Here is a 20,280-nt window from a genome sequence, read left to right as displayed (position 1 = left end):
AGACTATGTTTATATATAGATCATCTTCATAGCCGATTGAAATGTCATCCACGTCAAGAAATGCCATCCCAACGCACTGCTCCTAGCATGAACATAAGAAATATTTGGAGGCTAATGAAGTCACAGTAGGCACTGCGTTTCTTTCGTAAAGATAAAGATAGATGACTTGTTTTCGTTGTATGAGTTAAAACACACAATACAATCAATCTTAAGCGGTAGCTGTCATCACAAAAGCCTCCAAATTGTATATTTGTCAAAGTAGTGTTCATGCTAGGAGCAGTGCGTTGGCCATCCACGTTAAAAAAATTTCATACACATGAATGAATGAACGAAACATTTAACGAAACTTAAGTGAGGTTACGTTTGAATAATAGTCGGTTCGTGCTTGGATCATTTTGTTCGGCGAAACCGTTGCAAATCTATAATTTGTTTACGAAAATAGTTATTTATGTATAACTCGGTGCGTTAATAAAACGTCAGTTGCACATAATCCGTCTTATTTACATAAAATCTGGTTTCTACATTTAGCGTACTTTAATAGAAATTTTACCGACCCTGAAAATAGTTAGTCATAAATTTTTTTGATGTGATTTCATCAAAGATTCCATCGCATAAGGAATATGAAATGCTTTAAATTGATATCCGGAAGGATAAAAGATGCGAGTAGAGGCATCAGAAAATCTGCTATCTACAACGACAGCTTTTACCGTCAATTACACTAAAAAAAATCTTTCATTATTCCAGTTCATTTATTCACCGCTGAATTTATGAATTACGAATAAATCTAGAATTGTGTTGAAATGTCATGCAGTTTTTAGTCTTGATATTATGGAAGTTTCCACGACCTACATTCAATTTGAATTATTCAAACTGTCATTCGTTCAGCTTCCACGACTTACATTCAAACTGTCATTCGTTCAGCTATATTGTACATTTTACATCTCAATAGTACTTTGGATCTGTCACAAATCATGTACTGCTCTGCTGTACAAATTCGCGACAAGTACATTTGGTAACTTAACAGTGCAGTAGTACATCTTAGCTGTACATAGTACTGTCATTCCGTTCAACATTCAACAATTACGTAGAATATACAGATATGCTGAAAACTAATGTTCAGCTATGTTGTAAAATGAACAGCAGAGTTACCATACGCAAATATTTTTTTTATAGGTGTAGTGAGAATACCAACTATTTTCGGAAAATTTGATCACTTTTTCACTATTTTCTGAAGAAAAATCACATGCCGCCCTGCGAGTCAGAAAATATCACTCGGCGAGCGTTAAACGGTTTCTTGTTTGTCCTCATTTCGTGCTTTTTGATACTGTCCGACTCGTAACGCAGTGTAAATGTTATTAGACTGAATGGAAAAAAGTTTCATTAAAATCTTGGCTATCTTTCCGGTCGTATGGTTAACCTCCCCGAGCAACGAAACAACACATCACCAAATTTAATCGCAATTTTCCCTCGATTTAATTTAAACTTTTGCATTTATTGAAACAGTTCCAATTCCGTTTTTCTTTTTAAATTATAAATCATGTACGTAAGTACATACATGGTGGACACTAACATACTCATGTCTGTTTTTGCGTTTAATGGGGGGAGGCTTTTTGTGTGCGGATATGTATGGTGTGGAACAATGTAAATATTGTTTACTATTCACCACACATCAATGTCGTATTATACGCTTTAGTGCTACTATAATTTACTGGCATGACCTCGACATTTGGTTAGTAACATGAAGTTCGACGTGTCATCAGAAGCACTTAATTATTCATAAGATTAGAACACAATTACCAAGAAGATGAACCATTTCAATGAATAACATGGATGTTAAATGAAATGTTTATAACATAGAGAAGAAGAGTGGTAAGTAATTACGGTATCATTTATGCATGCAAGCGAACTGTGTACCGCACACCGCCAATGGGAAAAGTACACACATTCATATCTGTGGGAAAAGAATAATTTTTTTTGTTTTGTTTTTTGCTTCATCTAAAATATCCTTTTATTCAAATTATGGTATTAAAGCCGCAGAGTTGTTGGTGCTGTACAAACATGTATAATACGCCGTAGAATGAATTTTGGGTTGTTCTTTGGGAAACAAAATTTTGTCGAACTTTACCCTAATGATTTCATGCTTTCATTTATACAGATGTACGGTACGTGCACCATGTATATATGTGTATTGTACATCATCATTCTCATCGATTTTGTATGACCATACGAAAGAAAAACTCGGTGTTACAGTGCGCATTTCGGTGGCGCAAAAGACACGACATCGGTATTGTCTCGTGCAAGCCATACCGACACAGCAATAGTATTCCGTACCTTTAAACACACCCGATCAGTTGACGAGCATTCCATACCAATAAAAAAGAAGAGTGAAGTCCTTTCTTTTAGTGTTAAACATAAGTTCGGCTGAGTTTACAGAAATGCAGCGTTACAGCTCAGTGTTACAGTTTTGAAAGACATAAAAGGCATAAACCAAATCTATATCCGATAAGAAAGGATCCGCTTACGTTCGCGTATAGTAAAAGGATTGAATCGATAACGCATTTCTTTTGTGCTGGATGAGAAAAATTATTTTGTGAAGTAAAATCGAACAAAAAAAAAAATTGGCTGAGAACGGAATTTACATTCCATCAGCGAGAACGGGGGGAAAAAAAAATAACGAAAATCAATTGACAAACAAAAATAATTTTTTCTTCTTCTTCTCTCGGGATACAAAACAGAAACTGAACAAAATGAAGTGGTTGTGGTTGTTATTTACGTTTGTACTACTATTCTCGATTGTTTGTGCGAAAAAGAAGAAATTCGAAGGAGACTTTGAATTCGTGGATGAGGTAATTTATTTATGAATTTGATTCGTTACACGAAATTGAAATTAAATAACTCCTGTTGTGTGCCGTTTGGGAAATTATACATTCTATGTCGACATCGAATACATTTTTATATATATTGTGTGTGTGCTCTTCAACCCCTAAAAGTTCTGCATTTATATTGAAAAATTGAAATATATTGTCATCCCGTTTGCCGTTATTTTATACCGTTCCATTCGTTTATTGTTTACCGCAGATATCTTTGTTTGACTCTTCGTTCGTCTAACCATATTTTTTTCCCGTTACCTCTTCTATTTTTGGGTAGAGCTTTTTCTAAGCTCTCCCATTTAGTGTATCATATTTATCGCACACTCAAAGCGTTCATAACATTTCCTCTGCTTTATTATTAATTGTCGAGTTGAAACTTTTCTTCTCCCACAAAAAATATCATAAAGGATTTGGATCGGAGAACTTAACTGATTTATGGGACAGAAATATTAATTTGGTCAAACGTTTATAATCTGGTAAACGGATGTATGTCGGGTATATATCCATGTTACAGAACTAAACTATTAGATCACAGAGTTAATGGTTTAGTGGTTTCAATAGATTAACAATGTCCGTATCGCTTGGCATGAATTTGTAGCACATAATCCGATTATTGAAGTATAATTTTCGTCAACATTTTCTCACATCCACCTTGCAAACAATAATAACGTTACTATGCAATGTGAACAATAGTCGCCTAGAGGGATTCTTTTGAAAAACAGCCTACCGAAATCGGACGCATTTTCCAGTGGACTTTTTTATATGTGCCTAGAAAGGTATTCGACCCTAGAAGGCAAAACCACTTTTAAAAAAATTATTCGAAGTTTGTGTGGCTGGTGAAAGGTGACCAAAGACCGAAAACTTTCACTTTTCTTACAAAAATTTCTCCAGTTACGCGATCCGTACAGGGTCGTGTGGGGTGTCATTAGAAAGGTCATCACATGTACTATTGAGCCGAATAGGGACTTGATGGTTTTAAAATTCATCGACACTGAAATGTGTGCAGTTGAAGTTTTCAACCGAAGACTTACACTTTTCTTACTGAGATTTCTCGAGGTACACAAAACGTTCATGGTCGTGTAGGGTGTCATTTGACAGGTAATTTAATGTGCTTTTGGGGCAAATAGGGTCTTATGTGGTTTGGATGCATCTACGATGAAACATGTACACCTAAACATTTGCACTTCTATTTCATCGTAGATGCATCCAAACCAGATAAGACCCTATTTGGCCCAAAAGCACATTAAATTACCTGTCAAATGACACCCTACACGACCATGAACGTTTTGTGTACCTCGAGAAATTTCAGTAAGAACGCTGTAAGTCTTCGGTTGAAAACTTCAACTGCACATATCTCATCGTGGATGAATTCTAAACCCAATAAGACCCTATTTGCCCGAAAGTATATGCAATTACCTTTCTAATGACACCCTACACGACCCTGTACGGCTCGTGTAACTGCAGAAATTTTTGTAAGAAAAGTGCAGGTTTTCAGTTTTTGATGACCTCTTACCAGCCACAAAAGCTTCGAGGAATTTTTAGCCCCGTACGAAGTACAAAGGGGCTTATAGGTTTACGATGCCGTGTGTAATTGATGGAATTCGAAGCAAACGGTAAGGGCAAAGTGTTTGCCTATGTTCATAGATGACGAATCCGCAATAAAAATTTGGGCCGTCTGTCCGTCACGTCGATATCTTGAGTAAATCAAATCCGATTTCAAAATTTTTTTTTTCCCTGAAAGATAGTCGAAATAGTGAGGCTAAGTTCGAAGATGGGCATATTCGGGTCGGCCCTTCGTGAGTTAGGGCCACCTAAGTGATTTAAGGTCTTTTGGTGATATTTATGGCAAAATAAACGATGGAAATGTAAATGACACGGCAAATGATAGATATTGTCAATACCAATCCAGGAAAAAAAAGTTTTTTTAAATCGGGTGAGTGGACCGTGAGTTAGGGCCTTAGAAGTGAAATGCTACTAGGGCCCTATGTGTATTTTACATAGAACTCGAGTAAATTTCATCCGTTTTTCGTAATTTTTGTTTCATTTGGAAGGTAATCAAAGGCCGAATAGAATGTTGTTGAAAAAAAATTAAATTTGGGTCCTTGGCCTAAGGCCGCTACTAGGGCCCTATGTGTATTTTACATATAACTCGAGCAAATTTCATCCGTTTTTCGTAATTTTTGTTTCATTTGGGAGGTAATCAAAGGCCGAATAGAATGTAGTTGAAAAAAATTTTAAATTTGGGTCGTCGGACTGAGGCCGATACTAGGGCCCTATGTGTATTTTACATATAACTCGAGCAAATTTCATCCGTTTTTCGTAATTTTTGTTTCATTTGGGAGGTAATCAAAGGCCGAATAGAATGTAGTTGAAAAAAATTTTAAATTTGGGTCCTCGGACTGAGGCCGATACTAGGGCCCTATGTGTATTTTACATATAACTCGAGCAAATTTCATCCGTTTTTCGTAATTTTTGTTTCATTTGGGAGGTAATCAAAGGCCGAATAGAATGTAGTTGAAAAAAATTTTAAATTTGGGTCCTCGGACTGAGGCCGATACTAGGGCCCTATGTGTATTTTACATATAACTCGAGCAAATTTCATCCGTTTTTCGTAATTTTTGTTTCATTTGGGAGGTAATCAAAGGCCGAATAGAATGTAGTTGAAAAAAATTTTAAATTTGGGTCCTCGGACTGAGGCCGATACTAGGGCCCTATGTGTATTTTACATATAACTCGAGCAAATTTCATCCGTTTTTCGTAATTTTTGTTTCATTTGGGAGGTAATCAAAGGCCGAATAGAATGTAGTTGAAAAAAATTTTAAATTTGGGTCCTCGGACTGAGGCCGATACTAGGGCCCTATGTGTATTTTACATATAACTCGAGCAAATTTCATCCGTTTTTCGTAATTTTTGTTTCATTTGGGAGGTAATCAAAGGCCGAATAGAATGTAGTTGAAAAAAATTTTAAATTTGGGTCCTCGGACTGAGGCCGATACTAGGGCCCTATGTGTATTTTACATATAACTCGAGCAAATTTCATCCGTTTTTCGTAATTTTTGTTTCATTTGAAAGATAATCGAACACCGAATAGAATGTTGTTGAAAAAAAAATTAAATTTGGGTCCTTGGACTAAGGCCGCTACTAGGGCCCTATGTGTATTTTACATATAACTCGAGCAAATTTCTTCCGTTTTTCGTAATTTTTGTTTCATTTGGAAGGTAATCAAAGGCCGAATAGAATGTTGTTGAAAAAAAATTAAATTTGGGTCCTTGGACTAAGGCCACTACTAGGGCCCTATGTGTATTTTACATACAACTCGAGCAAATTTCATCCGTTTTTCGTAATTTTTGTTTCATTTGGGAGGTAATCAAAGGCCGAATAGAATGTAGTTGAAAAAAATTTTTAAATTTGGGTCGTCGGACTGAGGCCGATACTAGGCCCTTCAAAAAAATAAAATTTTAGGGCGATTTGAAATTTTTGTTTTATTTGAAAGGAACGTCGTACGGGGCTTCGTAATTGCGCTATGCGCAATTTGTTAGATGTACATATTACATAATAATTTTACTTTAACTACATTAACCGGCGCAATAGGTTTACGGTCAAAGTGGGGTGACAGACGCACTAGGGTCACGTACGCAATAGATATACGGGTTTGTACGGGGCTCAGTCGCAGCAAACGCTCCGACTGTTCTGATGGCTCGTTTTGAAAGTGGTTTTGGCTTCTAGGGTCGAATACCTTTCTAGGCACATATAAAAAAGTCCACTGGAAAATGCGTCCGATTTCGGTAGGCTGTTTTTCAAAAGAATCCCTCCTGATAAACATATAGGTATTTTTTGCCATTTCTTTCTCCGCATTTCGGCAATTTATTTAGATGCTAACATTAATAGAGACATTGCGTAAATGCAATGTGTGTAACTCTACCGAAAGTGAGAAATTCTCTTGTGATTTGCCGCTGTGTTTCCTTGCAAGACACCCAGATGAATGGTTCAGAAAACCAAATTTATAACGAAATACCCATACTTTTACACAGCCTCTCTAATCACATGCACGGTAGATGTTTTTCATTGTTTACAGTTTAAACGATTGAATAAGTTAATGCGTTTTCACTGAATACTTTTCGGTGTTGATATGTCATACAGACATCACAGATTATCTCTGGTTCATATAGTATTAAAGAAGAGGAAAATTAAGATTTAAAAATAAATAAGATTTAAACAATTGACGTAGTAGATTTTATTAATCCGCTCTAGCACCGACCCAACACACAAACGTATTTGCTATTGGCAGGTCATTTCACCTGCAAATAGTCTTTGTAAAAGGAAAAATGCTATTGGCAGACGCCTGCCAATAGCCTCCGTAAAAGGGAAAACACTATTCGCAGGCAAGTTCGCCTGCCAATTGCATTTTGTAAAGGGAGATGCTATTGGCATTGGCAGGCAGCACAAAATTATGTGAAATAAAGGTCTTTATCTCCTGCAAGCTGATATTTCATACATTACGCGTTTCTGCATATAAACACAAACACATACATAACCACAGCCTATACGATTGGATAATTCACACATAACCCACCTAGGGTAAATTTACTTTCCATCTACATATTTGAAAAAAAAAAATCGCCGAACGGCGGAAGCGAACACGGGACCAGCAGCATATCAACCAAACATGCTGACCACTACGCCAACAAATCACATAACGCGATGCAATTGGTGTCGGTAGTGGTTCGTTAGTCACTTCTACATCGATCAAATAATCAGAGTAGTCGGAATGATGTGATTTGAACGAAATGTTGAGGTGGATAGTATATGTGTGTGAGTAAGTAAATAAAGGATTCTCTGTATGATGTTTTTTTTGTTGTGAATGCGTTTTAAAACAACATGCTTAATTAATTAATTTTAAATCCAAATTTTTGTGGTTATTTCGCTAATGTATGAAATATCAGCTTGCAGGAGATAAAACATTGTTCTACCTTGGTGTATATTTCTCGAATCACTTCTTATGTACAATTGTATATACACTCGCTGGTGCTCGTTATATACAATTGTACATACGAAGTTATTCTCGAAATATACACCAAGGTAGAAAATGTACTATTGCCACAAAAAATATTCTCTCAAGAATTTTTAATATAAAAAGGACATCCATTCGACATAATTATTGCGCTGTGACGGTATTAAGTCTTATGTAAAAAATTTGACAATTATTGCGATTGCTGATATACTCACCGTCAGTGAAAGCTAAACTATTCAAATGAATGAAATACGGAATTTCAACAGAAACAATAATCCGGATGACAGCGAAGGCATATGGACCACACATTATATTGCACAGTAACCGCACATACTGGGCTTCGAAATCTGTTGAAAACTTTGACTAATGTCCTCTTTTCGTGGACGAATTATATTTGAAACTTAGAGAGAAACGAAACGTTTCTACTTTAATTGATTTGTAATCTGACATATATGAACTTTTACCCTGTAAAAACAGGCCATGCTTTGTCAAGACTAGATGTGGAACCTGTCATGCCATCATAAAGTATTTTAAAAATCGCTGATGTGATAATCTTCATTTGTTCGGTTAGTGAAGTTGCCTTGAAAACCCTGTCTTCTGCGACTTTCAGCTCAGCATTAAGCCTAGAATGTCAAGTAAAAACTTAATATGGGTTCCTGCACACTCTGGCATCTCAGGAAATGAAGCAGCTGATTCTCTAACTAAACAAGCAGCTCTTACTTAGTATATGTGACCTCAACCTTCTATACCAGCTGCTATCTCACGGCTCAAAAAAAAACATATCATAAATACGCAAGACAAAAAGTTCGTCCTCATACTGGAATGCCATAAAAGGCTGCAGCTAGTCAGAAACTTGCGTCAGAATACTTAAAAGCACCTCAAAGTTAATACTGAATGTTAGAAGTGTTAGACTAAGAATAAACATTGATGACTGGACACATCACATTAAACAAACATCTGAACAGCTGAGCATTTTCTATGTAACTGTCCCTATTACGTCATGAACAAACAGGCACCTGGGAAGCTATATTATGAGGTACGACTGGACTATATAATTAGTACAGCAAGATTCGATACAGCTGCCTAAATAAACCTTTAACCCATAAGAGGCCTCCGTGCGTTTTTCACTACGCAGAAGAGGAATAACTACTCTTAAAACGAACTTTTCAATTTTAATAAAAATGATCCCAACAAAAATCTCTTCGAGAAAAGTGTGACGCAGTCTTTGAAATACAATTTCTAAAATGAATGATATCGCTAGAGTTGACGCTTTCAGCTTCGTTACGCAAAAATTAAATTTTACACTTAATTAGTTCAAACAAGCTGGCTTAGGTTTTCTCATCATCTGCCAAATAATTTTTACAAAAAAAAAATTTTGACTGGAAACAACCAAAATTTTACCAAAAAAATCTGCGTCGCAAAGTGGCAGATGTTCAGGAACAGACCAGCAAGAAAATTTATCTGCCACATGCGACGCAGATTTTTTTGGTAAAATTTTGGTTGTTTCCAGTCAAAATTTTTTTTTTTTTAAATTATTTGGCAGATGATGAGAAAACCTAAGCCAGCTTGTTTGAACTAATTGGGTGTAAAATTTAATTTTTGCGTAACGAAGCTGAAAGCGTCAACTCTAGCGATATCATTCATTTTAGAAATTGTATTTCAAAGACTGCGTCACACTTTTCTCGAAGAGATTTTTGTTGGGATATCAGTCGTTTTAGAAGTTTTAGAACACTGCTTTTTATAACAGTTTATAACAGAAATTTTAAAATTTGACGAAATTCGAAAATTTGACGAAATTCGAAAATTTGACGAAATTCGAAAATTTGACGAAATTCGAAAATTTGACGAAAATCGAAAATTTGACGAAATTCGAAAATTTGACGAAAATTAAAAAATTTGACGAAATTCGAAAATTTGACGAAATTTAACGAAAATCGAAAATTTGACGAAATTCGAAAATTTGACGAAGAAAGTAACTCTCTATCTGCCACCATTCAAGAAATACCTCTAAAAACATGATTGACCCACCCATTTCCAACTTTCGACATTTTTCACATATGCCCCTCTGTTCTACTCGTAAAACTCTGAGACTTTGCCGAAGAAAGTAACTCTCTATCTCTCATAATCGCAAAAATATTAGTCCTTTCATCCTACGCTCGAGTAGCTCAACATTTGGTCACTCTAATCACTCTAGCTCAAACGAATCTGACCCGATTTTTTAAATTATTTTTTTGTTTGAATCGTGTTACGAATACCTTTCATTTGATGGGTCACACGCCTCTGTAGGTTTCAATACAGCTAAGCTACAGCCGAAAACGCGTTCCCGACCCTCGAAAACCACACTCAGAAACCACTTCGAGGCCAATAAAACAAAATGGTTTTTCCTGGGGTAATGGCGTATCACATTTTCATTTTTATGCCCACCCTGAGGTTCCTGCAAAATTTCATGGAGATTGGCTAACTAGTTTCCGAGATCGACCGTCGATAGATAGACAGATAGACAGATAGGCAGATAGGCAGATAGACAGATAGAAACATACAGAGTAAGTTGAAAGATTTTGATTGTTTGGAAAACGTTATTTTGGTGCATTTTCTATCAAAATGACCAACTTGAAAACGATGTATCTCCGGCAATTTTAAAGTTACATAGTCGAGTGATAGCTCGTTTTGCTCGTATTTGAAGCGCGAATAAGATAGAATAGGATTTGTGGTGATACAGGCCAAAGGAAAGAAACTTAAATTCTCGCCTATATATAGTTGCCGCGTCTCAAAAAATTTTCTTAGTTCTTTTTTTGGAAGTTAGACTGCGTCAAGTCCTCCGCTATCGCTCCGGACATGATACCGATCAATCTACTATTCTTTGAACGAAACAATGAAAATCTAACTGCTCTTTTCTCGTACCATTTCCGATTCCGACGTTGCAGATAAAACAAAATCGATCTGCTCTACAAGTTATTAGTTACAATAGTAAAACTCCCCTTCGGGTTTACATGACAGTTGTAAAATAGAACAAAGGAACTGTCACGTAATGTTTGATTTCCTCTTACGCCATGTACGCTCCGTTTAGCTAAACCACGCCTCTTTTTTATTGTTTAAAGAGTAAACGGAGTGCACACGGAGCGTAAACGGATTAAGAGGAAATCAAGCATAAAAAATTGAAATAAATTCAATTTCCACTCCGTTTGCGTGACAGTTCTTTTGTTCTATTTTACAACTGTCATGTAGACGGAGGCGAAACGGAGTGCTCTTTTTAAGTGGAAACTATACTTAAATCTAACTATCCTCAGATGAATCGCTTAACATTAAGAAATGAACAATAATGACTTTCCTACTACAGTGCGAACATGTTATTTATGCAACCGAGTGGAAGATTCTTTTATTAGGGGTCGTACATAAATGAAGTCAGTAACTGAAATCACGTTTTTTCAGTGCTGTCATCATATTAAAATTACTAATAACTCGACAAATGTGCATTTTTTATGTCAATAGTATGTGTTACTCTCAAATATATCATCTAAATGGGAGGTAAGTCATGAATTTAACTAAAAAAAATGCATTTTTGTGAAGTTATTACATGATTTTAATCAGATGACTGCACTGAAAAGAAACGTGACGTCATTTAAGTACGGCCCATTAGGTACTAGATGTGTAAAGAGGCCTCAAATCGCGTTGGACATCACATATCGTGTGACTAAAAAAGCATTTATGAGACTCAGCATCATAATATGCTAAATTTGCAAACTTTAGATGGCTCTCTGGCATAAAGCGATTTATGAATCTCGGTGCAAAGTAATTTATTTGCATCACGATGTGGATTGTGACACACGGCCTGCGGCCTCGTGTCATGATTACACATCTACACATCACTCGATGTCATAGATAACTACTACACCCGATAACATTCAACGTTTTTCATAATGGGCAACAGAAAAGTTTTACTTTTCATTGCTGATTGTGGAAAATTAATTTTTGCGTGCATAAAACGTCCAATTTAGAAACTTGATTGGAAAATAACTAAAAGCTGGAAGTTAAAATACAAAAAACGGTTTTGTATGAGTGTACCATCTAGGCGTCTCCCTTCTTCTGCATTTTAATTTTCTCAAAGTTAAAATTTGAATATATTGAATGCACAAGTGAATCAACAAGATTAGTGTTCTCTTTGCAAATAAAATTAAGATTTTTCTTACGTTTCTGCAACATTGCTAAAAAAGGTGTACAAAACCGTCAAGTCAATTCGAGTGACACAAAGTTGCAGCCAAAAATACGTGCATAAATCTAAAAGATTTGATCGTCTGCTGCTCCGTAACCCGAGTTTAATTTATTGCAAATTTACAAAGAAAATCGAAAAGTTTTGTAAAATCGGTGAATCGTTAAATGCAGAAAAGAGTAAAGTCTAAATATAAACGAAATTTAAATTTTTATTGCGGATCTATCTATATGGTGTGTCTGTATGGTCTGTATGTACTGTATTCATGCCCTTTCTGCATTTTACGATTATTTTTTTTTTATGAAAAATAGGCTGGGCTGGGTATACATTTAGTTTTGGTTAAAGCGTAAAACAATTAATTTTGTCTGATGTTCTGTTTCAATGACAATGACCATAAAATATTTTGCGCGCGTATCAATTTTACCATTTTTATTATCGGCTTCTGTCTTATCTCAATAAAAACGACAGCAACAACAACCCAAAACCAATAAAAATTTGTGGTAAATTGAATTTAATTTGAAACAAAATATATGACCAACTGTAAAAAAATTGCTAAAATTGCTAAAAGTATAATAGCCAGACGCAGCCGACCACTAATTTTTGTTTAAATATAAAAATCGAATTTCATTTTATGGAAATCGTAAAACCGCGCTAAAAAGCATTATTCATTTAATATGGACTATTATAACATTCGGAGGATCTAAATCAAAAATATTCACACCAAAAAAGCACAGTGCGACCCGCACGGAAGACTTCCTAGCATATGATACGTCTCGAAATTCTTTCTCATGAATCCTGAACAATTCAGACAATAGATTAGTGAATATAGTGCATACAGTCTCAGATAATGCCTAAAAACACAAATGTATCATTCGTAAATGTGACAGTTGGGATCAAAAGTCGGTCTATTCAATCTGTCAAAGTGACGTTTAAAACGTCAAACAAGATTTTTTATGTGAAATGTATTGTAATGGATTTTATACAAAATCGGTAACTTTTTCTTAATTCTATTCCACTAATTGCATTGAGGAATAAACGATTTTGTGACCATTTCACCTAAAAAATTTGTTTGACATTTTAAACGTCACATTGACAGATGGAAGAGACCGACTTTTGGTTCCAACTGTCACAAATGACGCCGGCTTTTTTCCGTCCTGCCATCAGATTGAAATTATTATATTTATGCATTTCCGTGTGTAAATAGGGCGTTTTACCCCTCAAATATACTCCACTTAATAGGTTTCCTCCATGGTCGTTCAAAATGTCAATCGTCATCTACAGAGAAGCCAACACAACCTCACTTTGAAGTTTTAACGAACAAATTTGTTTAAGTTGCGGTTATGTTTGCTTCTGTGGATGACGGTCGGTTGTTTTCGGCCTGTCAAAATTCGATTTTACCGTACGATGGAAGAAACCTATCGAGGGTAGACCACACACACGCGAAATATTAATGATTTAAATCTGCTGGCAGCACTGAAACAAGCAGACGTCATTGATGAATGATCCCAACTATTGAATCTGTTTTTTTGGTCCCACATTCTACGAATATCTCCATAATCATTATGTATCATCATTGGATAGCAATTTATTCTACATCAATCTATTATGGGCAATAACCACTAAATGAACCTGGACTCCCTTACGTAAAGCGCGTGACTCGTACTAAAAACAATTCTAATTTAACTATAGGAAATCTACTTATTATTAATTCAATGAACAAATAATCTAGTACTTCATTCGGTCAACCATAATTCGGTCGACCATAATTCGGTCGACCATAATTCGGTCAACCATAATTCGGTCAACCATAATTCGGTCAACCATTCAACCATAATTCGGTCAACCATAATTCGGTCAACCATAATTCGGTCAACCATAATTCGGTCAACCATAATTCGGTCAACCATAATTCGGTCAACCATAATTCGGTCAACCATAATTCGGTCAACCATAATTCGGTCTTATTAACCGTTTCTAATCTATATTTGTTGTTATTGTCTAGAACAACGATTAATCGATTCTGTAGGGCATTATTGGGTGGGTAGTTCAAGAGATTCGACATCGCGAAATTTGACGCCATAATAAATACAGATACCGAACTGAGGTACGAGACTGAATTCATAAAAATTCATAAAAACATTTGATATTGTTTCATAAAAAACGAGAATCTCTCTTCAGTATATGCGCCGTATTATGGATGTTCAAATTACGACAAAAATATCATTTTTCTATTATCGCATCCACAGTGAAAGAGTTGAAGATTTCGAAGCTACGTTTACGATTTTGTTGAAGTGATATAGACTTACAGACGCCATGGCGACAAGCGGAAATGTCTAAATAAAAATGACATGTCCTGTTCCAGTTGCATTGTCTTTCAAGCTGTATACCGCCTCTTGTCATACCCAATGTTCATTTTTTTTGTTGGTGTATGCTTCTCTAAAATATTATAACGTTAGCACTGGCTTTTACCAATGTGTTGTTCACAAAACTTTGAATGAGTTTGAAAATTGTTTGTTAATGGATCATGCCGTACAGTTTTCGAGGTGAACTTCACTTCATTTTCCATTTTCAAGTTTTAATTGGAAAAATATCTTCTTTTGATATTGTCCTCGATGGATGATTTAAATTGTTTTCCTTGTTTATTCCAACTGCTGTGTATTTTGTTGGCTGTTTTTTTTTTGTCTGTGTATGTGGTTGGAATACACACAATATGCCTCGACCTCGATGCGATCCAATAAGCAAATAAATTTTTCGAATTGAATAGACGATAATGTAATTTCTTTTTCACTTTCATAACTTTTATTTTTCAAGAAAAATGGTTTTGAACGAAAGGAAATGAAGAAAAATAAAATTGCTCAAATGTATACACACTATATGGGTTGTTAAACTTTCGCCAAGACATTTTCACGATATTTTGAAACATAGGCACATCATGCAAAAAAGGGACGAAGCAAAAAGAAAAACCAAACTTTCAATTTCATCTCCCAATTCATCAATTTTCTTTTTAAACTTCTCATGTTTCGGTAAACAGGACTTTTTTTTCATTCAACTCATCTAATTGCAAAATGTATTTTCGTTTTCCTTCCGAATGATGATATCGGAATCGTGAAAGTGCTTTTTTACAATGTATATCCAATACGCACTCTAATATGCCCGCTCGTTCCCCAATTTGAACCGATAAAATTACAGGTGGTGTCATTTATCTTTCCTTGTCGTAACAATCTATTTTCATTTTTAGGACGACAAAGCAGCTGTTCAGAAACCCATACCAGAAAAGAAGAAATGGATTCATGATCCGACAAGTAAGTATTACGTTTATTTCCTTCTTTATAATTTTCTTCGGGACTTTTTAGCCCCGTACGAAGTACAAAGGGGCTTATAGGATTACGATGCCGTGTGTAAATGATGGAATTCGAAGCAGACGGTAAGGGCAAAGTGTTTGCCTATGTTCATAGATGACGAATCTGCAATAAAAATTTTGTCTGTCCGTCTGTCCGTCTGTCCGTCTGTCACGTCGATATCTTGAGTAAATCAAATCCGATTTCAAAAATTTTTTTTCCCTGAAAGATAGTCGAAATAGTGAGGCTAAGTTCGAAAATGGGCATATTCGGGTCGGCCCTTCGTGAGTTAGGGCCACCTAAGTGATTTAAGGTCTTTTGGTGATATTTATGGCAAAATAAACGATGGAAATGTAAATGATAGGTATTGTCAATACCAATCCAGGAAAAAAAAGTTTTTTAAAATCGGGTGAGTGTACCGTGAGTTAGGGCCTTAGAAGTGAAATGCTACTAGGGCCCTATGTGTATTTTACATAGAACTCGAGTAAATTTCATTCGTTTTTCGTAATTTTTGTTTCATTTGGAAGGTAATCGAATGCCAAATAGAATGTTGTTGAAAAAAAATTAAATTTGGGTCCTTGGCCTAAGGCCGCTACTAGGGCCCTATGTGTATTTCACATATAACTCGAGTATATTTCATCCGTTTTTCGTAATTTTTGTTTCATTTGGAAGGTAATCAAAGGCCGAATAGAATGTTGTTGTAAAAAAATTAAATGTGGGTCCTTGGACTAAGGCCACTACTAGGGCCCTATGTGTATTTTACATACAACTCGAGCAAATTTCATCCGTTTTTCGTAATTTTTGTTTCATTTGGGAGGTAATCAAAGGCCGAATAGAATGTAGTTGAAAAAAAAATTAAATTTGGGTCCTCGGACTGAGGCCGATACTAGGCCCTTCAAAAAAATAAAATTTTAGGGCGATTTGAAATTTTTGTTTCATTTGAAAGGAACGTCGTACGGGGCTTCGTAATTGCGCTATGCGCAATTTCTGAGATGTACACATTTCATAATAATTTTACTTTAACTACATTAACCGGCGCAATAGGCTTACGGTCAAAGTAGGGTGACAGACGCACTAGGGTCACGTACGCAATAGATATACGGGTTTGTACGGGGCTCAGTCGCAGCAAACGCTCCGACTGTTCTGATTGCTCGTTTTTTGTTGCTTTGTTTTGTTACAAAGTGTTTTTTCGTGTCATCTTAATTTTTTGGTTATCAATCGTTCAACAGTTCTTTGGAACCGTAGAAGGTGTATCACACCTTTTATATAGATATGCGATGAACTGTGTACATGTTTAACCTTTTTCTCATTAAAATTCGATGCGACAAATTATGCCTCGCCCGCCCATCAGGAAATAATCAAACAATTTTCGTTCGTTCGCATAATGAAGCATTAAACGTAAGCTCACATTTTATTGTTGAAATGTTCCGAAAAATCGTGTTTCTTCAAATTGAAAAAATGTTCCCTGTAAACTTTGAGATCGTGAATGCACTCCGGGAAAATATGGTTTCAAATTAGTTAGTCAAATCTGAAATTTTGTTTTACTAGACAAAACAATTTCAGACATTATTTCAAGTTGTCACGGCAACTTGAGCTTGAACAAGTGATTGTCTTGTGTGCACTTACCTACAAAGTTCTTCTCTTACTATGTATACAGTAATACCACTGAGGTTTCCACACCGGAGTTTACCATAGAAAAATATTCAACGAAAATGTTTTACTATAAAATTGGATATTTTACAATGAAAGGGGTTGTAGATCTAAGCACTTGGTCGTGAATAGCCTAATCACAAGTTGACAAGTTAAACTAGTCTGGTTTTGATGTTAACATTGACTCGTTACTTGTCTTGATTGTATTACGATTTTCACCACAAGACTGAGTGATATAAAACGCAGCACAATTGTCGATCGCAGCCCCGAAAAATTGCTCGTGTATTTTCAGCTTAAACAAAAAATGGAAAATGACAAGGGGTTAAGGCCGAAAGCACATGAATAATTTTGCGTTGTTGGGATCGACAATTATGCTGCCGTTTACCTTGTTTAGCCTGAGGTGAATATCGAATTACGATGGAAAACGCAGCATTGTCGATCCCATCAACACAAAATTGTGTGTTTTCCGTCTAACAAACGCAACGTTGAATCACTACCATTCACGATTCTCTGATATCAAAAAGTTATTTTTCCACTATTCTAGTACCCGGCTTTGCTCGGGATTATGATAATGACAAAATATTACGTTACATTTCGTAAAAGGATGAATTCCCTAGGAATGAACCAAACGCATTTACGTTCTCTTTCGTAAAACGATGAATTTCCTAGGAACCAACAAAACGCCTTTACGGCCTCAATCTCAACTCAACTCAACAAAATCTTGATATTCCATATCATTTTCAAAAAAAGTGTGGTGTAGGTGGGGGAACTCGCGTCAACTTTGTCGTTTCCAGCTGGAAAAGGTGCCATCGACATGTATCACATTTCTATCGGTATTTTATTATTTTTTATTTGTACTACTTTTATCGGTAGTTTATTATTTTTTATCGGTAAAATTGAATTTTTTATCGGTCGAATATAATATCTCAAAAAATTTTCTTCGTTCTTTTTTTGGAAGTCAAACTGAGCCAAGTCCTCCGCTATCGCTCCAGACATGATCCTAAATATTTTCATGCGTAAAAATAAATTCTCGCTATAAAAGTTTTCCAAGCATTAAAAATAAATTTTCAAAAAAAATTATTTTCACGCGTCAAAATAAAAATTTTCTTTCAAAAATATTTTCACTTGTCAAAAATAAATTTTTCACAAAAAATTGTTTCAGTCGCCAAAAATATTTTCACGTGTGTTGACGCGCGTCAACCAAAAATGAATTTCTTAAAAAAAGATTTTACACGCGTCATAGGAAAATTTTTCTTTCAAAAATATTTTCGAATGTTAAAAATAAATTTAGCGCAAAATAAATGTCACACGTTGAAAATTTTTACGCATCAAAAATTTTCACGCGTTACAATAATGTTTCCACGTTGAAGAAACGCATCCACGACATTAACAGGCAAAAAAATTCGTGCGTCAAATAACGCATGAAAATGTAATTTGTTCACGCTTTTCCTAACTTTCCGTCTGGGCTCCTATAGAGAGAGAAACGAACAAACAAACATTAAACTTTATATTATAGATTCGTTTGTTGATCCATTGACTCATCCCAAATGTAAATTTCTGTAGCGCACTTACGGCGTGAATAATTGGCATCGACAATACGCAGAAAAACCAACAGAAAAACCAACGATTTTAGGATCCTTGTGTGAGATTAAGAATTGATTTCTAGAAATAAGCACTTAACAAGTATTTGATTGAATGCTGAGAATTTTATAATTAGAGTGCTGTGGAGTGCAAGTCACTTCAGACGAAACAATACTTTGTAAATTAAAGCTCAAAAATGTAATAAATTTTTGCATAATTCTACTTTTTTTCAAACGATTTTATTAACAATGATCAAATTTAACAATCGGCGGCATCGGCGGCTAAGTTTTCTATTTAAGTTTAGCCATTTAAATAAAAAACATAGCTAACGCCGACCCGTACGAAACACCTATTCGTATCAAAAGCCTTTACTGTGAAACTCTTCATTTCATTTACTTCATTCTCTACTGAAAAGCTATTCGCCCTTTAAAATCACTTACATTATCTTTCTTTGCCTTGTTAGCATATACAACTAAATTGCCGGAGGCAATATAGACAGCCCCGTACGAATTCAACTTTCATAAATTCCTATTTAAACAGCTATATACCGCTATATTTACCTATATTTCACTGTAAATAAACATTTCACAGATGAATATGCTATTATATAGCTCTATATGCCTGTATATATCTCAATATAGATATATATAGATGTCCATATACGGAATGCCTGAAACACCCCACATACATAACAAATTATTTCCATGTTAACAGAAACACTCTAAGACTAAGTACCATTTTTCCCAATATATATCACTTTTATTAAAATCCAATATGGCCACCGGCAGCCATTTTGTTAGGAGACCGGAAATGTTACCGACGCTTTACATTCGTTAATACCTTTCAAACAAAAAAAAATTCATGAAATTCGGTCAAAATTTACTCGAGATATTGACAAAATACTCCACGTTCACTGTACGGCCGAGTAGCCAGATAAGAGCTCACTCCAAGAGCCCTAGCTCACGCTCCGGAGAACATAATTTCAAATTTCAAATTTTTTTCCCTGATTGGTACGGTCAATACCTATCTAATAAAGCTAAAACAGACGAAATATGTTGAAATGTGGCCGACCTACAAGCAAAAACTGCTTGCCGCCCTGTGCCTGTTTCACACCAAGGGGTCTAACTCACGAGTCGGTCATCCGATTTCCATAAATTTCCCTGAAAGATAGTCAAAATAGTGAGGCTAAGTTCGAAGATGGGCATATTCGGGTCGGCCCTTCGTGAGTTAGGGCTAGAGGTGTGCACCGCCGATTTTACGCCGGCGCGCCGCCGATTTTTTGCTAAATTTTCGGCGCGCCGCCGCCGAAAAATAATAGCTCACGCCGCCGCCGCCGCCGATTGTATTTTCGTCGCGCCGAAATTTTGTACGTGTACTACTTTCAACCATTTTAATGGGCGGTAATATAAAGTTAAATTGAAATATCTATACAAAAGTGTGTGCTTGAGTACAAGGTTTGAGCAAATGTTTATCTCTCTTAATTTATAAGTCAGGTTTCTTTATGCTGCTCAGCTAATACACTTATTACTTATAAATTTAAGTTTATCTAAATCTCTTATTTGCGAAAACCTTCTACTACGAACTCACTCCTACATAGAAGATGGACTAAAGACAACGGGAACG

The 20,280-nt window shown here is 35.7% G+C and overlaps 1 protein-coding gene across 2 annotated transcripts in view; it reads left to right on the top strand.

The window, feature by feature from the left end:
* The first annotated feature begins 2,273 nt into the window (after positions 1 to 2,273).
* LOC119067716 (proteoglycan Cow) overlaps positions 2,274 to 20,280 on the top strand; it is a 55,718-nt gene continuing 37,711 nt past the window's right edge. For both annotated transcript variants that reach the window (XM_037170833.1, XM_037170832.1), the window contains exons 1-2: positions 2,274 to 2,846; positions 15,327 to 15,390. In XM_037170833.1, coding sequence (XP_037026728.1) covers positions 2,748 to 2,846; positions 15,327 to 15,390 — 163 coding nt within the window. In that variant the 5' untranslated portion in view covers positions 2,274 to 2,747. The remainder of the gene's footprint in view (positions 2,847 to 15,326; positions 15,391 to 20,280) is intronic.

Source organism: Bradysia coprophila, assembly GCF_014529535.1.
Source record: "Bradysia coprophila strain Holo2 chromosome X unlocalized genomic scaffold, BU_Bcop_v1 contig_128, whole genome shotgun sequence".
NCBI lineage: Eukaryota > Metazoa > Arthropoda > Insecta > Diptera > Sciaridae > Bradysia > Bradysia coprophila.
The sequence above is the reverse complement of the archived record's forward strand: the minus strand, read 5'-3'. Positions and strand labels throughout refer to the sequence as shown.